The sequence below is a fragment of the Candida oxycetoniae genome, assembly GCF_023343755.2.
Source record: "Candida oxycetoniae strain CBS 10844 chromosome Unknown scaffold52, whole genome shotgun sequence".
Taxonomy (NCBI): domain Eukaryota; kingdom Fungi; phylum Ascomycota; class Pichiomycetes; order Serinales; family Debaryomycetaceae; genus Lodderomyces; species Lodderomyces oxycetoniae.
The window spans coordinates 40,854-61,212 of record NW_026055429.1 but is presented as its reverse complement, the minus strand read 5'-3'; the positions used below and the strand labels follow the sequence as shown (position 1 = coordinate 61,212).

The window sequence follows — 20,359 nt, the reverse complement described above, 5'->3', positions numbered from 1 at the left end:
GATACTATCGAGTGAGGGGGGAAGGAGAGTGGATTGGAAAGAAAATGGTTGACAAAACTGTAGAGACTCCTTTGATGATAGACAAAGAGGCGATCGTAATGTCTCTTTACACCCCTTTTGGAATCAAAATTATATATAGATATACAAAATAAGTATGTACATTAATAAATATAAATAGTACAACTCAAAAGCTAGAATCCGACAACGGTCCTGGTTCTTTGCTTTTTGTTCTATCCTCGTCGAACCCGTCAACACTATCGAGCAGAGCGAGATAGTGTTGTAACAAGCTACTGAGTATTGTAACAAGCTGCTGAGTGTTGTAACAAGCTGCTGAGTATTGTAACAAGCTACTGAGTGTTGTAACAAGCTGCTGAGTGTTGTAACAAGCTGCTGAGTGTTGTAACAAGCTGCTGAGTATTGTAACAAGCTGCTGAGTGTTGTAACAATCTACTGAGTGTTGTAACAATCTACTGAGTATTGTAACAATCTACTGAGTGTTGTAACAATCTACTGAGTGTTGTAACAATCTACTGAGTGTTGTAACAATCTACTGAGTGTTGTAACAATCTACTGAGTGTTGTAACAATCTACTGAGTGTTGTAACAATCTACTGAGTGTTGTAACAATCTACTGAGTGTTGCTCGATAGTGTCGGCCCTTTTAATTTTCTCTATCATACGGGCAAAGTGTTACTTATTCCCGCCAATCTATCAATTGTTGGGGCAATCAAAGGGTAATTCAAAACATCTCCAATATATGGTATAGACCTTAAAAACTGAACAATAGTGCCAAAGAAATCACCAAATAATCCCAATATTCCAAAACTTTCTAATATAAACCCAATAAACGATCTTTTCAATAAAATCAAAATGATCCCCAAGGCAAAAAAAACAGTCCCTCTAATCTTTGTAGGTCTTGTAAAAAACAAAAGTGTACGTTGTGGACCAATAATTAGTATCAAGCCAATTATGAATAACAAATTACCCAATGCCAAAAAGCCTGGATCAAAGAAAGTTATTATTCCAAATAGAAAGAAAAAGATACCTCCTGCAGTGAATCCCACGCCAAATTCTTTATAAAAAGAAAAAACTGTTAGTTACTGTTGTCTCTAGATAAGATATAGTTCATATTTGATACACATACTCTGTCTTTCCGATAACCAGATCATCTTAAAACGTTATCTTTAGACTAGGGCTAATTAAGGGGTGTATACACCAGTATATATTCCTTTGTTATCTAAAATGGTTCCTGAAAAAAAAAAAAAAAGATAGACACAACTCAAATTTTTTTTTTTTATTTCCATTGTTTCATCATCTTTTGTTTTTCGTTTTCACTTTTGACAATGTTGAAAACTTTGCGTCGCACTATGCTTGTTCTGCCACAATTAACTTGAAAAAAAAGGTAAATTTAGCATGTTAATTTGTGAAGAAGTTTTGATTTAGTGTGAGATATGTAATTAGTTTTAAAGAGTCTAGGGAGGGGGGGGGGGGGGGGGGGGGGGAGGGAGTGTGACTTCCTTGTAGGGGTGGGTCTTTGCCTTTTTAATTTTTTTTATTCGCATTATGTTTCTCGTTTACACGTATCTATGAGCAAAAGAAACTTTCTTTTAGTCCAAGGAGTAGTGACACTATCGAGCAGAGCAAGATAGTGGAGCAGCACTGACTATCAGGGTGTCTATAATACACTGGTTTAGTGTAATACTTGAAGCAAAATAAGTTTGGACAAACCCGTGTGAGTTTCGAGAAAGATAGTTTGGAGCAAAATCGATCCCTATAAAAAGATTTTTATCAATTGTTAATGGTATATCCTCACTGGCTGCGAAAAAAAAAAATAAAAATAGAAGCTAAGCATAGGGCATTTTGTCTTTAAAAACGTGGGCTTCTAAAAAGCTGATTGTGTATTCCCTATAACCAAATCTCAAAACCGCCTAAACGGAATAGACCAATAGGAAATAGAGGAATGTGCAGAAAAAAGGAAAGAGACAAAAATGGAGAATTATTACTTCATTCAAAATCATCAAATATAGATTTGAAAAACAAAGTAGAACGAAAACGAGCTTGAAAAACGAGTAACAGATGCGAGAAGCTGTCATTTACACCTGCATATGTTGTTTTGTAATTCAGATATAAACTACTTCTTCTTGAACTGTGTTCCCTCTGGGCGTATCTTAAAAGAAACGCACGTTTCACCTATTTTAGTGTAAAGAGTACAAATCTCAGCTTCCCCCCCCCCCCCCTTTTTCCTCTTCCTCCAAGTCGTCGCAGGAAAATTTTAAACAATGGTAATAAAACCCGTGTTTTGGAAAATGATTGAAACACGCAAAAACTTAGTTAGAGCCGTTTATGATAAACCCAAAAAAAACATAATTAGAGCCGTCCATCGTTCAACAACAAGAACAGAGCTTTACCCATAAATGAACTAAACTCTGGTTAGGTTTCTGGATTATAAATAATAGACAATATTCCCTCAACCATCTTCAAGTCAAACCTCGTGTTGTTTTTTTTTAAAAGTCTATATACCCCAATTCCCTATAAAAGTATAACAAAAAGAAAATGAGAATTATTCTTTTTGCTATTGCTTACTATCTTGTTCACGCTGCTGGTCAAACAGTTTTCGCTAGTAACTGTCCGTCAGATTCACCTGTTTCGTGTTCGAGCTCAGCCTCGGCTTCGTGTTGTTTCGAATCTCCAGGTGGTGTTCTTTTACAAACGCAATTCTGGGACTACTCACCGTCAACTGGTCCGTCAGATTTGTTCACCTTACATGGCTTGTGGCCAGATAACTGTGATGGTACATATGAACAGTTCTGTGACACCTCAATTGAAATCAACAATGATGGTAGCACCGTTAAAAGCATTTTGGTTGATCAATTTAATGATGAAAAGTTGTACAACAATTTGAACGCTGTTTGGAAAGACATTAATGGCAAAGATCACTCATTATGGGCTCACGAATGGAACAAGCATGGTACTTGCATAAACACAATTAAGCCAAGTTGTTATTCAAACTATCAAACAAACCAAGATGTCTACGACTACTACTCAATCTTGTATAACTTGTTTGAAACTTTGCCAACCTATAAATGGTTAGTCGACGCAGGTATCACTCCAAGTAACTCCAAAACCTACACCAAAGCTCAAATCCAAAATGCGCTTAGCTCAAACTTTGGTCAAAATGTTTATTTCAAGTGTGATTCAAACAACGCCATAAGCGAAGTCTGGTATTTCCACCACATTAAAGGTTCCTTGTTGCAAAACGATTTTATTCCAATTGCTCCTTTATCTTCTTCAAACTGTCCAAGCACGGGAATTCTTTTCCCACCAAAGCAAGGAGGAGACGATGGTGGCGATGGTGGCGATGATAAGGATCCAGTCGTGACCAAGACCACCACTTCCGGCTCAATACCAACTGGGATCCCTTCCCGAGGTTACATTGATTTATCTGGTAAATCAGGTTGTTTGATCTCAAATGGTAAATGGTACACTTCTGGTACTTGTGCAACTTACAAGTTTGCTCAATCAACATATGGTGGAATCACTATTACCTCATCTAAGGGAGGATGTGGTATCAATTCATCTACTAATGAATTTGTTTGTGGATCTTCAGTTGATGCTTCAAAGAACCAGTTTCAAGTCAAGGATTCTACTATTGGGTATGGTGGTAACTACAATTGGTGTTTGGGCTCGCAAACTGGTGGTGGTTCAACTGCTCAAACTAGTATCAAATTGAGTGATGGTTCATGTAGTTCATTTAAGCTTCAAATTGCTTCTAAATAGGTATATACTTAGAGAGGATATTTTTACAAAAAAAAAAAAGAAAAAAGTTGTTGATAGATTAGAGAAATGAAAAAGAAAAAATGAATATTGTTTTTACAATAAAAAAGCCAAAGTCATATTTATTCTCTGTAACAATAGTTCAATCAATGAGTTTAAAATGTAATAATGAGTGACAATTGAACTGTTGGTCTTTAACTGTTGGCATTTTTTTTTATTTTTTTTTTAAAGAATACTCTTTTTTTTTTTTTCGTTGGTCGCGAAATTTAACAAACAACATTTTTGAATCGATTATTGACCAATTTTTAAACCAAAGATAAATTTGCACCACACATTTTCAAGTTACAAAATGGGGTTACAGATAAATATGTGTGGATCCTGTAAAATATAGATAGTGTCAAATTTGGACGAATGATGTATTCTAGTTTTTCTTTTTCGGTTCTGCCATGAAAAGAAAAAAACCAATTACACATTTGTGTTGAAGAAAAAAAAAGTGGACGAGTTAAGAATCGAACTCAAGACCTTTTCCATGCTAAGGAAACGCTCTGCCAACTGAGCTACACGCCCTACTTCATGTTAAATAATATCAATAGAAATATTAGCAGTATGACTCAAAGTTTTTCACCAAACCAAGGGCACTCAAGACAAAATAATCTATTATTTTTTTGTCATAATCACATTAGACGAGTTTGTTTCGATATTTTAAAAATAACTAGGTTGAATGAACCGAGGTCAAAAGGGGTGACCAGGTCAACTTTGTGAAAGGATATAAACCATTTTAAAGTAATAATACCAAGATCCTTGAATCAAGAACTTCAAATTTTGCAAACAGACAGAATCCTTGCGACAACAAGGTTTTTGCAATTTATATAAAAATGGATATTTCAAATACCAAGAGTTTTTCCAAATACAGCTTAATGTAATTCAACTAGCATCAATACTTTGTTGGTATTGACAAATTATAATTAGCAAGAGGCACCAAAAGAAGCCGAAGACGATGCTGAAACAGGAAACGTTGCAGGAGATTGCTGTGTCCGTTACATAGTCTAATTCAGGAAAAGGACAGTAAGCGTATGATTAATATTATATCAACATAGAGACGAAAAAGCTAGAGATAAAAAAGCTAGAGACGAAAAAGGTAGAGACAAAAAAGGTAGAGACAAGTGTGTCTCTAGCTTTTTTGAAAGAGAATTAGACATACCAACATTATAAGGGAAAGAAGATTGAGGGTTTGATATCTCCATACTATTAACTCCAAAAAAAACAAAATTCTTTTATTTTACATTTTTCACCCTTGAAACTTGAAACCCCTGATTTGTGAAAAATAAACTTGCCAAACTTGCAAATTGGCAAACTTGCAACTTACCAAACTTGCAACTTACCAAACTTGCAACTTACCAGACTTGCAAATTGGAAGCTGGAAAGCTATTGAAATTGGTATACATTGAGTCAACCCCACAAAAAAGAGGTTACCATGTCAAAAATGGGATTCACATTAGTAAAATTCCCAAAATTCGCGGGGCCAGAATCGTTTTATTAATAGAGTATTGAATAATCTATTGTAATCCTATGAAAAATTTTGACTCCCTTTTTAACTTCCTACAGCAAGTTGCAGGGTCAAATCCTAGCACAAATAAAATGTGCCAGCAAGGGTAAAAAAAAAAAAGAGGTAAAATTGAACCAACTTTGTAACAAAATCTGGGAATATTATTGTTAATAATCTATGTGTGTATTGTTAACAAAAGGTTATTATTGCCCTGACAATACGAGTTCAATGTAGTAACGAAATGAGCAGAAAGAAATTAAGGCGTACTTATTGAAAAGAAAAGAAAAGAAAAGACAAACCACAAACCACAAACCACAAACCATACACCCACTCGTAGTTTGTGTCTTATACCGTATATATCTATTATGTATAACAATCTTCGTCTTCGTTACCAATACTATAACTTTACTTGCGTGTTAAATAAAGGGCCAAAGAAAAATTAACTTGATTTGCTTAATTTTTTTTCTTTTTTTCTCCTTCCAGTTTTTTCTTACTTGGTTCAACAAAAAATTTGAGTTTATTTGCCATTACCTTTGGGTATTACTCTTTCATTCTCTCAGCACACAGGCAAAATCAGAGTCACAAGGCTACACCTAAAAGCCGAAATCAACTAATATAGATTCATTCTTTTTCGCATTTCCTTCAATACGCACATACACACATACACACAGATAACTTAAAGATATATAACACACACGGATAACACACACACGGAAAAAACACACACACACACACACACACACACACACACACACGGATTAGACATACCTTAGTAGGACCCCCACTCAATGAGTATCTCGCGAGATCGCAATACATTGTCTCCTAATGGAGATGATGCACCAGCAAGAGTCTCTAGTAGAAAGGGAAAGAATTTGCATGTTGCACATAGGCGTTCACCTTCTGAATTGACTACGTTAATGGTTGAACAATACAACTTACAACGCCAATTGGATCAGGTGCAAGCACAGCAAAAGCAAATCTTAGAACAACAACAACAGCAACAGCGGCAACAACAACAGCTACAATTGCCGCCACCACAGCAGCAACAGCAGCAACAGCAGCAGCAGCAGCAGCATCATCATCATCATCAGCAGCAGCAATATCAGTACCCACCGCAGACATCTTCAAATTATTCAGATACACTGTACTCATCGCAACCTACTAATTACAGGGGCTCGCATTCTCGAAACTCTTCAATCAACTCACACAAAAGAACCGGATCCGCAGGCGCTACAGCTCATGGTCATTCAAGAAGACACTCCTTAGCATTAAATGAGGCAATCGCGGCGGCCGATCAGCAACGAACAAGCAGATTAGGATCGAGCCCAAGAGTCCAGGTCCTGCAAGAAACGAGTGACGATAACAGTGAAAGAGCAGACTCTTTCAAATTCCCACCTCCAGCAGGTGGAAATGGTGGTGGTGGTGGTGGAAATGGTGAAGATACGAGTAGCAATCCTACATATTTAACGCACAATCGTTCGAGATCTATGGCATATGGACAACAAGCTTTTAAATTTCCGGCAACGCCAGCACAGCCGGAGACAAATAACTTGTTGCCTCCAACTCCGAATTTTACAGTAACTCAATCGCCAGAGCGCGGTGGTGCTCATAATAGAAGAACGTCTCATTTTAGAACCGCTTCACGCAACACCGATGGTATCAACCAAAATTGGAGAAGTCAACAGCAGCAACAACAACAACAACAACAACAAGGTCAGTTGCACGCTAATACTAGCACTACAGCTACCACACTCAACCAGCATCAAAGACAAGGCTCTACTTTGGAACCTCCAGGCATGGGCGCATTTGTACCAGGTCACAAACCACGCAATAGCTCGTATGGTGGCGGATCGTCCGTTTCATCGTTGTCACACTTCTTGCCAAATAGTGGCACCGCTGCCGGTTCTCAAGGTGGTGGACCAGGAGGTCAAAATGTTGGCGGAAACAATGGACGAAAATCTCTTTTTGCACCTTACTTGCCACAATCGTCTCTTCCAGAATTGATTAACGAGGGCCGGTTAGTTACAGGTACACTTAGGGTTAATAAGAAGAACAGATCAGATGCATATGTGTCTACAGACGGATTATTGGACGCCGATATTTTTATCTGTGGGTCAAAAGACCGTAATCGTGCTTTAGAAGGGGATTTGGTAGCCGTGGAGTTACTAGTAGTGGACGAAGTTTGGGATTCAAAGAAGGAGAAAGAGGAGAAAAAAAGAAGGAAGGATCACAACACGAGACCATTGAATGACGATATTCATAATGATGCCACCTCAGCGCCAGCTATAGGAGACAGCAACAACAGCAACAACAACAACAACAACAACAACAACAATAATAATAACGGTCACAGCAACAACAACAACGGCAACAGCAACAGCAACAATAAGGATGACAAAGATGACGAAGGAACACTTGGAAGAAGAGGTTCTCTTAAGCAAAGACCCACTATGAAGAAGAATGATGATGTTGAAGTTGAAGGACAGTCTTTGCTTTTGGTTGAAGAAGAAGAAATCAATGATGAGATCAAGCCTTTATACGCAGGTCATGTTGTAGCTGTTGTTGATCGTATACCTGGTCAATTGTTTGCTGGAACATTGGGATTGTTAAGACCGGCCCAAGCTGCACAAGCTGCCAGAGACAAGAAGTCAGGAAATGAATCTTCGGTAAAAACCCCCAAGGCGCCAAAAATTGTCTGGTTCAAACCAACAGACAAAAAGGTACCTTTAATAGCTATTCCTACTGAGCAAGCGCCCAAAGACTTTGTGGAGAATCATGAAAAGTATGCCGATGAACTTTTTGTTGCTTCTATTAAAAGATGGCCAATTACCTCGTTGCATCCATTTGGTACGTTGGTCTCGAAATTGGGTAAAACTGATAGTTCAGAAACAGAGGTGGATTCCATCTTGAGAGACAACAACTTTTTGTGTGATGAATACCCGGAGGAGGGTGATGATGCTGACAATGTGTCTGATGCGTCTAGTACTGCTTCAACATACGACTTACCACTGGTGGAATTGGAGTTGACAAATCCAAATAGGGTGGCATACATGAATGATTATATCATTGCCTTTTCGCCAAATGGAGAATATGTTGATCATGCATTGCACGTGAAGAGATTATCAAATACAAAAATCGAATTGGGTTTTCATGTTTGTGACATTTCCTACTTTATCCAGCCAGGTTCTACCTTGGATCGTAAGTCCAAGAAAAGATCATCATCAGTTTTCCTTCCTCAGAAAGTGGTGCACCTTTTCCCCAAGCAAGTTCAAAAGTTGGTTTCTTTCAAGGAAAATGAAAAAAATCTTGCTGTTTCAGTTATCTTTGATATCGACACAACAAATTTCGAGGTGGAGGACTTGTACATTCAGGAATCAGTTATTGTTGCCAAGCAAGTGGTTACTTATTCTTCTTTCAATAGCATATTAGATAGCAAGCCAGTCGACAATATTTCGTCGGCAACTTGTGATTACATCAAAACTTTTAGCTTAATTGCCAAAGAGTTTCGTCGTCATCGTTTATCAAATAGAGACTTGGGAATCACACCCAATTTAACGTTATTGAATCAATTGGATGATGAAAAAGTGTCTTTGAGTTTGAACATTTTTGATGATAACTTGGCACTTGATGTGATATCAGAGATTGCGTTTAAAGTTAACTCGGCAGTTGCGGCAAAGATACAGGTTGGATTAGGAAACAAGGCATTTTTACGTCGCCAGAGTTTGCCAACGTTGCAAAAGATTGAGACTTTTGTACGAAAAGCCACCAACTTGGGATTTAAAATTGATACTACAAACTCCGCCACATTGCAAAACTCTTTATTGAAAATAGAAGACCCAGTGAAAAGACAGTGCGTTGAGATTTTGTTGTACAAATGTATGTCAAGAGGCAAGTACTATGTTGCAGGAAAACAAGATCCAGATAGTTATGGTCATTACTACTTGAATCTTCCTTTGTACACCCATTTCACAGCACCATTGAGACGGTATGCCGATTTGATTGTTCATAGACAGTTGAGGTCAATAATGTATAAAGAGACCGAGGAAAAGGATTTGGATTCATTAAAGGCAACTGCAGACTATTGTAATTTCAAAAAGGATTGTGCGGCAAATGCACAAGAACAAGCAATCCACTTGTTGTTATCTCAAACTATCAATGAAATCAGTGAAAGTGCCGGTCAAGTATTGTGCATGGGAACAGTAGTACAGGTTTACGAGTCTGCATTTGATGTGTTTATCCCCGAATTTGGGGTCGAAAAAAGAGTGCATGGGGATCAATTACCTTTGGCAAAAGCCGAATTTGACAAGAATGATCGAATTTTGGAGTTATTTTGGGAAAAGGGTGTTGATTCTGCTACATATATACCACCAGATGAAAAATCATCTTTATCGTACCGAAACTCAATCAAAAATAAGTACAGAACCACTTCTGCTGAGGCTGCAAAGATTCAAAACAAGACAATTTTGGAAAAGGATAATTTTGCAACTGATTCAATTGTTGAGAAATTGAAAAAAATGAATTTGGAGCTTCCTAAAATGAAGATCCCAATGACTACTTTTAGCAATAACGATGACAGCGACAACAACAAGAGCAAAAGCAACAACACTGAAGACGAGAAGCATAAGTATAAGCATAAGGAAGATTTTACAAAGTCCATGCCGTCGTCTCCAACTCAATCACACATGCCTCATAATACAAGGACGAATTCGTCATCAGTGATTACTGATTCGAATGATAATAGTAATCAATATGCAAATGGATTAGCGCCATATTTGCAAAATATTGAGACGAGAGTTGAAGGAGACTCATACATACAAGTGATTAAGGAATTGAAACAAGTTCCTGTATTGTTGAGGGCTGAAATCGGTATGACATTGCCTTGTTTGACTGTACGCATCTTAAATCCGTTTATGTAGATGATGAAGAAGGAGTAACCTTTTTTTTTTTTTTTTTTTTTTTTTTCTTCCTCGTGAAAAATTCATTTCATTTACCAAGTGGGTGATAAGACAGATACCTGGTCAGTATAGACACCCCTACGAATCTTTAGCATATGGCCCTACAGTAATACCAGACTCTATGACTGACAAAGAACAGCATTTACCACACCAGAAGATAACATCTGTAGACCCTGAGCCAGTTAATGGAACGCATGCGCCCAAGCCAATCTTGCCTATAAAAAGGGCTAAACTTATGTCAATACCATCGCAGCTGAATGTTAATAGTCCCTTGCAGACACGCGCTGCTTCGCCTTTAATTCTCAATCCGCCAATAGACTCTGATGGTTTATCTTGGCCGTCGCGTGGAGCGCGGTCCAGAATCGATCAAACTGAGGAAGAGGCACAGAAGCGTGAAAAGAGGATAGCTAATGCCGTGCAAGTGATTTTGGAGGAATTGGGTGAGGACACGTCTCGTGAAGGGCTTATTGAAACTCCAGAGAGATACGCTAGAGCTATGCTTTATTTCACAAAAGGGTACGAAGAAAACATAAGAGACGTTATAAAACGAGCAGTATTTGAGGAGGATCACGATGAGATGGTTATTGTTAGAGATATTGAAATATATTCATTATGTGAGCATCACTTGGTTCCGTTTTTTGGGAAAGCTCATATTGCCTACATTCCAAATAAGAGAGTCTTGGGATTAAGCAAATTGGCAAGACTAGCAGAAATGTACTCTAGACGTTTTCAAGTGCAGGAGAGGTTGACAAAACAAATTGCTATGGCATTGAGTGAGATTTTGAAACCTAGAGGCGTAGCTGTTGTTATTGAGGCCACACATATGTGCATGGTTAGTCGAGGAGTTCAAAAGACTGGAAGTTCGACTACCACAAGTTGTATGTTGGGTTGTTTCAGAGACCAACAGAAGACGAGGGAAGAGTTCCTAACCCTATTAGGGAGGAAATAGTAATGTTGATTTATTTACTTTACTTTATTTGTTACTTTTTCTTTTTCTTTTTTTTTTTGATTTTGATTTTGATTTTGATTTTGATCTTGATTGGAAGACTAATTCAACAACTGCTTTTCCAAAGATCCATGATACCACCCGACTTTTCTTATTTTTTTGTATATTTTTTTTTTCACGAACGTCATGATAATTCAACTTACCTAGTTTTTATTTGTATACAAGTGTTTTGTAATAGAACATTGAATAGATTTGCCAAGTCAAAATGTCTTATAAGATAGAGAGATGTTGAAGCTAAATACATAATCCTTCTCCTCTAGAGTTCTATCTGGACCTGTATCTAGACCTGTATCTAGCGTGGCTTTCATTTTGTAGCTGAATTTTTCCCCATTACTGTTTAATCAATTCAGCTACATCAAGAACAAAGTCATCGTCACCGTATTGGCCCATCAATTGTATTCCAACCCCATCATAAGGAATAGAAATGGACGGTAATCCAGCAAGGGATGCAGGAACTGTGAAAATGTCATTAACAAATCCATTTAATATATTTTCTTTGTCATGACTAACATAATCCTCGATTGTTGGAGCAACGTCCATAGCTGTTGGTGATATCAACAAGTCACATAGGTTACTATTTGATTGCTTTTGCTGACCGTCTTTCAACAAAACATGCTCATTTTTGAAGAAGGATGAAACCTCCTTATTTAGCGTTTCACGAAGTTTATTTGCCCTCATATAGTAATCAGCAGATTCGGAACTTAATGTGAAATTTCCCAATATGATTCGTCTTTTCACTTCTTCGCCAAAAGATTGAGTTCTATTATCGTACATCAATTTCATTGTTTGATCATTACCGTCAATATCTACTAGTTTTGAAGTGTAGCCATAGCGTGTTCCATCGTACCTGGCCAAGTTCGAGGCTGCCTCTGATGTAGCTAAAGTGTAGTATGCTGGTAGTGCCTTGATTATGCTCTTGATAGATATACTTTCCAACTTGTGGCCAAGATCCAAGAGCTTGTTCAAAACGTCTTCCCATTTTTGCCTAACAGTTGGTGTCACCTGTTCCATTATAAATTGTTCCGGTACACCAATAGTTAGTTTTTCCCTAGTGCTGTTCTCAGGCGGCATTTGCGTAGTTTGAATCGTTGCACGGACATCTTCTGGTAACGATGTGGGATCTTTGTTGTCATAGACATTGGTAACTCGGTAAACTTTCCTTATTGTATCCACATCTCTAGCTATTACTCCAACGGTGTCTAATGTTTGTGCATAAGGGACAATACCCCACCTTGATAGCCTCCCATAGGATGGTTTAAAGCCAAAAACATTACAATAACTTGCGGGTAGTCGAATTGATCCGCCAGTATCCGTGCCCAAGGCAAAATCACACAATGGATCACTACCTGCTACCGCAGCTGCAGAGCCACCCAGAGACCCCCCAGAAATGGCTTTTTCGTTATATGGATTTATTACTGGTCCATAAAATGAGTTACGATTGGCGGAACCCATACCAAACTCATCCAAATTTGCTTTCCCTACACAGGTTGCTCCTTGCTGAGATAATAACTTAACCACTGTAGCATCAAAGGGACTTTTGTAGTTAAACAAAGAACGAGATGCAGCAGTGGTTGTCGTGTTTTTGGTAACAATGTTGTCCTTACATGCGTACCTGAGTCCATCAAGTAGTCGCACCGCGCTGCCGCTACCACCGCCTCCCACCGACGAGGTTGGCAGCAGTGGCACAACTATATCTTGCGAAATCAAACTATTGAACCTATCAGCTCGCTGGTGCAGCAAATATCGCCTCACACATCGTGAAACCTGTATCATCTTGCACCTCATCCCCCCCAAAAAATGAATATGACCCGTTGGTAGTTGGATGCGATGCGCGGTTATAGGAAAAAAAAAAAAGAATGAAAAATTACATTGAAATAAAGATCTTGACTCATAATCGTTACTAGTTTTCTGATTTTGCAAGTTGAGTAAATGAGTACGAGTACGAGTATAGAGGTATTTGGATCCAGAGGATCTTCCTTGATCTCTTTGGTGAATAATTTAAAGTTGTCAATAGCTTTAGCAGTTTACAGGCCAGACGTGAATATTCAAATCCAAATCCCCGAGAGTGCTGATGATGAGATAAAGGGTAAGGACAAGAGTGTTTTACTAAGGGATAAGAAAACAGGGTTTGAATTGGTAGAAGTAAACGCTATTGTTAAATACTTGGCCAACGATTTCACTAATAATGAGTTTCTTCAGTTTGAAGAGTCGAGATTACACAAGGCGTTATTGACCAATCAAAAAAAGGCATTGTTAGTAGAAGCTTTAAGTAATACTCCAAGACCAGCCGTGCCATTATTGTCGGACAAAATGGACCTGGCTCCCAACCCCACCCAGATTATCTTATTCGCAGCATTATATCCAGTCTACAATGGCTTGAGCGAAGCGCCTACTTGGTTTCAAGAGCTTGGCAAAAACCCCAAGATATCGTCATCATTACCAGGCGTTGCCAAATTAGAAAGACCAAAAGAGAAAAACACCGGTGCGCAAAAGCTTACAAAGAACCATCTCGTTAAGAAGCAAGCAGACAGAATTGTACCCAAACCTGACGAGCGTAATATCTTAATCACATCAGCTTTACCATATGTTAACAATGTACCACATTTGGGGAACATTGTTGGGTCCGTTTTGAGTGCTGATATATATGCCAGGTATGCCAAGAACCGTAATTACAATGCGATATACATTTGTGGTACCGATGAATACGGTACAGCAACAGAAACAAAGGCATTAGAAGATGGTGTTACTCCACAACAGTTATGTGACAAGTACCACAAGATTCATAAAGAGGTGTATGATTGGTTTGATATTGGATTTGATTACTTTGGAAGGACTACAACTCCAACGCAAACTGAAATTGCTCAAGATATCTTTACAAAATTGTACAATAATGGCTATTTAGAGGAGAAAACTACTGAGCAGTTGTATTGCGAACACCACAACTCATTCTTGGCAGATAGGTTTGTAGAAGGTACGTGTCCAAAATGTGCATACGAAGATGCAAGAGGAGACCAGTGTGACAAATGTGGACAATTGTTGGATCCCTTAGACTTGATTGAACCTCGATGTAAAGTTGATGGTACAAAGCCCGTTGTAAAACCATCAACTCACATTTACCTCAAGTTAAACGAATTAGAGGAACCTTTGAAAAAATGGGTTGACTTGTCTAGTGAAAAAGGAGCTTGGTCAAAAAACTCCAAAACCATTACAAATTCTTGGATTAAGCAAGGGTTGGAGCCTAGATGTATCACAAGAGATTTGAAATGGGGTACACCTGTTCCTCTCCCGGGTTACGAAAATAAAGTCTTGTATGTTTGGTTCGATGCCACAATCGGATATGTTTCCATCACCGCAAACTATTTCAAAGGCATTCAACAAGAAGAAAAAAGAGGAAAAGGAGAAGGAGAAGGAGAAGGAGAAGGAGAAGGTTCTACTGAATATTGGAAGCAATGGTGGAGGAATCCAGAAAATGTCGATTTGTATCAATTTATGGGTAAGGATAATGTACCATTCCACACGGTTGTTTTCCCTGCCACGGAAATCGGTACAGGTGATAATTGGACCAAGCTACACCATTTGAGCACTACCGAGTATTTGCAATATGAAGGAGGCAAATTCTCCAAATCGCGAGGTATTGGAGTTTTCGGTAACAATGCCAAACAAACTGGAGTTGCCTCAAGTGTATGGAGATACTACTTGGCCTCAAACAGACCGGAAACTAGTGATGCTCACTTTTCATGGGACGATTTCGTAACCAAGAACAATAGTGAGTTATTAGCCAACTTGGGTAACTTTGTCAATCGTATTGTTAAGTTTGCTATTGCCAAATATAACGGTGTTTTGCCCAAATATGACACAAGGAATATCCCAAACTATGAAGGAGGATTTGTTTCTGAAATCAACTCACTCTTATCGACTTATATTGCAAACATGGAAGCAGTTAATTTGAGAAAAGGGTTGGAAACAGCAATGTTGATTTCTTCGAGAGGAAATCAGTTTTTGCAAGAAAACAAATTGGACAACTCTTTATATAATAACTTTCCGGAAAAATCCGATGCCGTTGTTGTAACTGCATTGAACTTGGTTTATTTGGTTGGAGCGGTTATCTCGCCATTTATGCCCGAAATTGCCAATAAGATCAATGAGATGTTGAATGCTCCTGCATTATCAATAACCGATGAATTTGTACCTGTATTACAGCCGGGACACCATATTGGCAAGGCTCAATATTTGTTTACTAGAATTGATGAAAAGAAGGTTGAAGAATGGAGAAAGTTATATGGGGGACAAAAGAAAACAGAAGCTTGAAAAAGTGAAAAACACATATAGGATTGATAACAAGGTAAAATAGAGAGAATGTAGAGATGTAGAAATGCAGGTCTAATATTTGGTCATCGGATCTTGATTATTTATATGAAGCATAGAAATAGCAATAGAACTAGCCATATTCTTTGGCCCTAACTTGCTACCATTTTTTTTAGAGCCGACGGAATAAGAACATTTTTTTTTTTCTTCTTCTTCTTCTTTGGCCTTAGTTGTATTTTTTTTAAGATGACCCCAAAATAGCTCAGTTTATTCCCTTTCGACTTACATGGGTTTGAGATATTGGATCACGTATTCTTTTTAGTATAGAGAGTCTTGCATAGATTGGGTCTGATGTTTTTCTATCAAACAACACTTTATGCTTATCTATTACATGTATATATATTTAATCTGTTATACTGGAAAAACTTATGATTTTATAATAGAACATTTTCTCACACTATTACTATGTATGAATAGATCTTTTCGTATCCTTTTTCCCCGGGCTGTTTATCATTCCCCACAATTCCCCTTATTGCTTGTTATTTCTACTGGGCATATATAAGCGCCAGGTCCCCCGGAAATATCGCAGTTGAGTAGCAGTTACGTCACAGTTAAGTCACGGTTAGGTCGCAGCTAGGTCGCAATTGAGTCACAGCTAGGTCGCAGTTAGGTCGCAATTGAGTCGCAGGTAGGTCGCAGGTAGGTTGCATTTTTTCATATTAGATTTACAATGTCATTACTGTTTACACGAGCCTTTTTAACTGGCTCGATAGTTGCTCCTTTAGTTACCAAATTTTTCATTATACCAATGTATTTCAATCCCAAGGAAATCATGAGGGAAGTTCATTATATACAACAGGAAATGGACTACGTTGGCTGGAATCTTAGGCGTTTAGAAGAAGAAAAAGGTATAAGCGAAGAGGACTTATATGTTCCTGCTACTTACTATAGGCAAAGCTAAACCTTTACAAATGAACCAAATTAAGTAGTATTTTGTTGCTAGCATTCAATCTTATATGGTACATATTAGATATAGTGAAGTGTATCGGTATATTCAGTGTGCTCCACTATCTCGCTCTGCTCGATAGTGTATTTTTATTGCAAATTCTTGATTAAAATTGAAAAGTAAGATCATCGTTTCACCTTCTATCTCTAAATGGCTTTGATTGCAACACTATCGAGCAGAGCGAGATAGTGGAGCAATACTAGCTGCCAAAGGATTGGTGGGGCAATACTAGCTGCCAAAGGATTGGTGGAGCAATACTAGCTGCCAAAGGATTGGTGGAGCAATACTAGCTGCCAAAGGATAGGTGGAGCAATACTAGCTGCCAAAGGATTGGTGGAGCAATACTAGCTGCCAAAGGATTGGTGGGGGGAGTGGGTAAACTATTTCATCAACATCTCAACAACTTGCCTTACACTCAACCGCTTGATATCTGTATAAGTCTGCCCTGTTCCTACAAATAAAATAGGCACTTTAGTAGCCATAACCATATTTATCGTAGTTCCAACCATATCACCAACGGTATCCACTTTTGAAATTATGAAAAAATCTAAACTTCGCTTATTGCCAAACGCTTGGTTGAAATTCATCGCTTGTTCAACAGAATCTGTTCCAACCAACGCTTCTCCAACCATAATGATTCTATCGGGATTTACCACATCTCCGAATTTCTTCAACGGTGCCATCAATTTCGCATTAGAATGCGTTCTGCCAGCAGTGTCAATTAGCACAATATCGTATTGATTTGTTCGTGCATATTCAATGGCCTGCTTTGCTGTTGTAACAACATGGTCACCACCTCCGTATCCCTTTTCAAAAATTTCAATCTTGGACTTGTTAGATAAATTGGAGTTTAAGCGATCCAAATTGTTCACATGCACTTTCAATTGCTCAACAGCACCAGACCGGAAAGTATCGCATGCACAAATAAGCACATTCAAATTGTTTTGCAAAAACCAATATGCTAATTTGGCAAGATTCGTTGACTTTCCAACACCATTGACGCCAACTACTGATATTACAAACGGTTTACCACCACCACCACTATTTCTCTTAATTTCATACAACAAGTCTGTCGATACGTTTGGGGTAAGTATTTTGGTGAGCTCTTCAGTCAATATTTGCTTATACGTGGTCATCGTGACAGTCTTTCCAGCTAAGCGACTTTTGATTTTATCAATAATTAATTTTGCAGTACCAGGAGCAATATTTTTTGATATCAATTGGTCATTAAACTTTTTTGATACTTCCTCCAAATTGATGGACCCTCCTAAATATGAGCTTATTCTACTGAAAAATCCACTAGATAAGCCTTTATCCTTCCCATCAGTGTTGCTGTCGTCTTCGTCATCGTCGTCATTGTCATCGTCATCGGATGCTCCTAATATTTCATTCAACTCGCTCACAAGGACAAGCTCATTACTCTTGGTAAATGCAGATTCATTATTGATTCTCATCTCTGGCATTAAGTTACTCATATCGCCATTTTCATCATTTCTAGAATAGTCTAATGGCCCAGAGTCCCCCACATCAATAATCATTTCTCCACTATCGTCCCATTTACGTAGTTTTTTCGATGTAGGTCTTTTGTTCAAGTTTGGTTGCTTTGCTGGCGCGCTTGTCGTGCTTGCTGTTCCGCTATTGGATACATTAACCACTGGTGCCGCCGCCGCCACCCGTGGTCCCTCTTCGTTGCGTTTCAATTTCATCAAGTTGTTAAATTGCAAATCAACCAATTGTTCAAATTTCGCACCTTCAGCCGTACTTCTCAAATCGTCGTCCTCGAATTTTTTGTAAATCTTATGTATACCATATAGCGTCTGCCTAACCTTGTCACTATCTATAGCAGTTATAGCATCAAAATACAAAGCAACATAGACATCTTCCTTATGAAAACAATAAAACCGCTTTTGATGTATAGTTTGAGTAGTGAAATTTGCATCTAAACTAGTTTGAGTTTCATTAATTATATGCAATATAAACTCATTAAAGGGGTAGATCTTGTTATTCCTTTGATATTCAACTACCCCCGAGGGCTTAAAGATTATTAGGCACTGCGACATGTCAATATCACCTTCTTCACTTCTAATAGCACCTTGATGTGAAAAATTATCAATGAAAAAAAAAAAATAAAATAAAAAAAAAAAAATCAAATCAAATGAAAAGAAACCAACTCATTGATTTCAAGAGAGTTTAATAATAAAGGGGACAATTTTGAAGAGACTATACGAGGTTTGGTGCAGATTTATACCAGATTTCCAGATCTTATTATTATCACTGTTTTCCCATTGTTAAGAAAAGATGGCTTACTACCAGCAACAGGTTAGCAACCCTCAAAATATGCAATTTTACCAATCGAACTACTCATTTCCACAGCAAAGCACGCCTTCAGCATCCGGGATGGGATCAATGGATACGGGATTTAATAACGTAAGTGGGTCGATGGGGAGTGGCGAGTTAACACCGGGCTTACTTGCTGCATTTGGAACACTGGGGTATCCAGGTGAACCACCATTACTAGAAGAATTGGGGATAAATTTTCTGCATATTAAGTCAAAGACACTCGTTGTATTGAACCCGTTAAATAAGGATATTCCCAGTGATATAATGAGCGACTCGGATCTTGCAGGACCCATATTGTTTGTATTGTTGTTTGGAACATTATTGCTCCTAGCCGGGAAAATACAATTTGGATATATATATGGAGTCGGCGTGTTTGGAATTGTGGGCTTACATTATCTATTTAAATTTATGAGCAATGACACAAGTATCGATTTGACTCGCTCCGCTTCTGTTATTGGTTACTGCCTATTACCTTTGGTTTTGATTAGTGTCTTGGGTGTGTTTACTTCCTTGGACAATTTAGTGGGCTATAGCTTAAGCGCATTTGCCGTTTTATGGTGCACGTATTCTGCCAGCGGATTTTTCGTTTCAGTGTTGAAGCTACACAATGTTAGACCGCTAATTGCTTATCCCTTGTGCATGTTCTACACTGTTTTTGCCTTGATGGCTATTTTCGTGGAGAAGACAGAAGCAGAAAAATGAAGAAACTATTTAGCAGATGTATAAGAAACTATTTAGCAGATGTATAAGAAACTATTTAGCAGATGTATAAGAAACTATTTAGCAGATGTATAAGAAACTATTTAGCAGATGTATAAGAAACTATTTAGCAGATGTATAAGAAACTATTTAGCAGATGTATAAGAAACTATTTAGCAGATGAATCAAGCAACCGAACTAATAAAGGATGTGGAGAAGAACAAAATACATAAACAGATATCGCGTAGTTTGCAAGTTTATGGAAGTCTGAATCTTGCGAGAAACCAAAAACCTATACTATCGAGCAGAGCGAGATAGTGGTGCAATACTCAGTAGCTTGTTAGAACGCTATCTCGCTCGATAGTGGAGTGCCACTGACTAGATAGTGTCAGTGGCAGTCAGTGCTGCTCCACTATCTCGCTCTGCTCGATAGTGTCGCTCGGTAGTGTCGTTCGATAGTGTCGCCCGATAGTGTCGCTCGGTAGTGTCGCTCGATAATGTCGAGAGATAGCACTGTAGTATTCTTATGGGCCTATAGCGGTAATGGTCCCGTACGACAAAGAGTCAGCGGGCGCTTATTGCCAGAAGAAAAAAAAAAGACCAACTAAGAAGAAAGTAGTTTGAACTAGAAGAAATAAACGAAACAAGATAGATTGATGAAGGGTCTAGATTCGGCCAAAGTTGTTTCAATGAGGCTACGATGTGGATTTCTGGTTAAAAGGCTTTATTC

The 20,359-nt window shown here is 38.2% G+C and overlaps 7 protein-coding genes across 7 annotated transcripts; 4 read left to right on the top strand and 3 right to left on the bottom strand. All coding sequences in view use genetic code 12, as the record gives it.

Annotated features, from left to right (window-relative positions):
• Positions 1-672: 672 nt before the first annotated feature.
• KGF56_002457 (uncharacterized protein) lies at positions 673-1,167 on the bottom strand (the record flags this gene model as incomplete). Its single annotated transcript, XM_049323688.1, has 2 exons — positions 673-1,070; positions 1,143-1,167. 2 exons carry the CDS (start codon positions 1,165-1,167, stop codon positions 673-675), a joined length of 423 nt encoding a protein of 140 aa, XP_049180499.1.
• Positions 1,168-2,551: 1,384 nt separating this feature from the next.
• Positions 2,552-3,775, top strand: KGF56_002456 (uncharacterized protein; the record flags this gene model as incomplete). The annotated part of the gene is made up of 1 exon (XM_049323687.1): positions 2,552-3,775. One exon carries the CDS (start codon positions 2,552-2,554, stop codon positions 3,773-3,775), a length of 1,224 nt encoding a protein of 407 aa, XP_049180498.1.
• A 2,331-nt stretch (positions 3,776-6,106) lies between these two features.
• On the top strand, positions 6,107-11,222 carry SSD1 (mRNA-binding translational repressor; the record flags this gene model as incomplete). The annotated part of the gene is made up of 2 exons (XM_049323686.1): positions 6,107-10,184; positions 10,366-11,222. The coding sequence occupies 2 exons, from the start codon at positions 6,107-6,109 to the stop codon at positions 11,220-11,222; spliced, it is 4,935 nt and encodes a 1,644-aa protein (XP_049180497.1).
• Positions 11,223-11,609: 387 nt separating this feature from the next.
• Positions 11,610-13,052, bottom strand: KGF56_002454 (glutamyl-tRNA(Gln) amidotransferase subunit; the record flags this gene model as incomplete). Its single annotated transcript, XM_049323685.1, has 1 exon — positions 11,610-13,052. The coding sequence occupies one exon, from the start codon at positions 13,050-13,052 to the stop codon at positions 11,610-11,612; it is 1,443 nt and encodes a 480-aa protein (XP_049180496.1).
• A 156-nt stretch (positions 13,053-13,208) lies between these two features.
• On the top strand, positions 13,209-15,587 carry MES1 (methionine--tRNA ligase; the record flags this gene model as incomplete). The annotated part of the gene is made up of 1 exon (XM_049323683.1): positions 13,209-15,587. One exon carries the CDS (start codon positions 13,209-13,211, stop codon positions 15,585-15,587), a length of 2,379 nt encoding a protein of 792 aa, XP_049180495.1.
• Positions 15,588-16,970: 1,383 nt separating this feature from the next.
• On the bottom strand, positions 16,971-18,650 carry SRP101 (Signal recognition particle receptor subunit alpha; the record flags this gene model as incomplete). Its single annotated transcript, XM_049323682.1, has 1 exon — positions 16,971-18,650. One exon carries the CDS (start codon positions 18,648-18,650, stop codon positions 16,971-16,973), a length of 1,680 nt encoding a protein of 559 aa, XP_049180494.1.
• A 277-nt stretch (positions 18,651-18,927) lies between these two features.
• On the top strand, positions 18,928-19,632 carry TIP1 (transporter; the record flags this gene model as incomplete). The annotated part of the gene is made up of 1 exon (XM_049323681.1): positions 18,928-19,632. One exon carries the CDS (start codon positions 18,928-18,930, stop codon positions 19,630-19,632), a length of 705 nt encoding a protein of 234 aa, XP_049180493.1.
• Between the last annotated feature and the right edge of the window lie 727 nt (positions 19,633-20,359).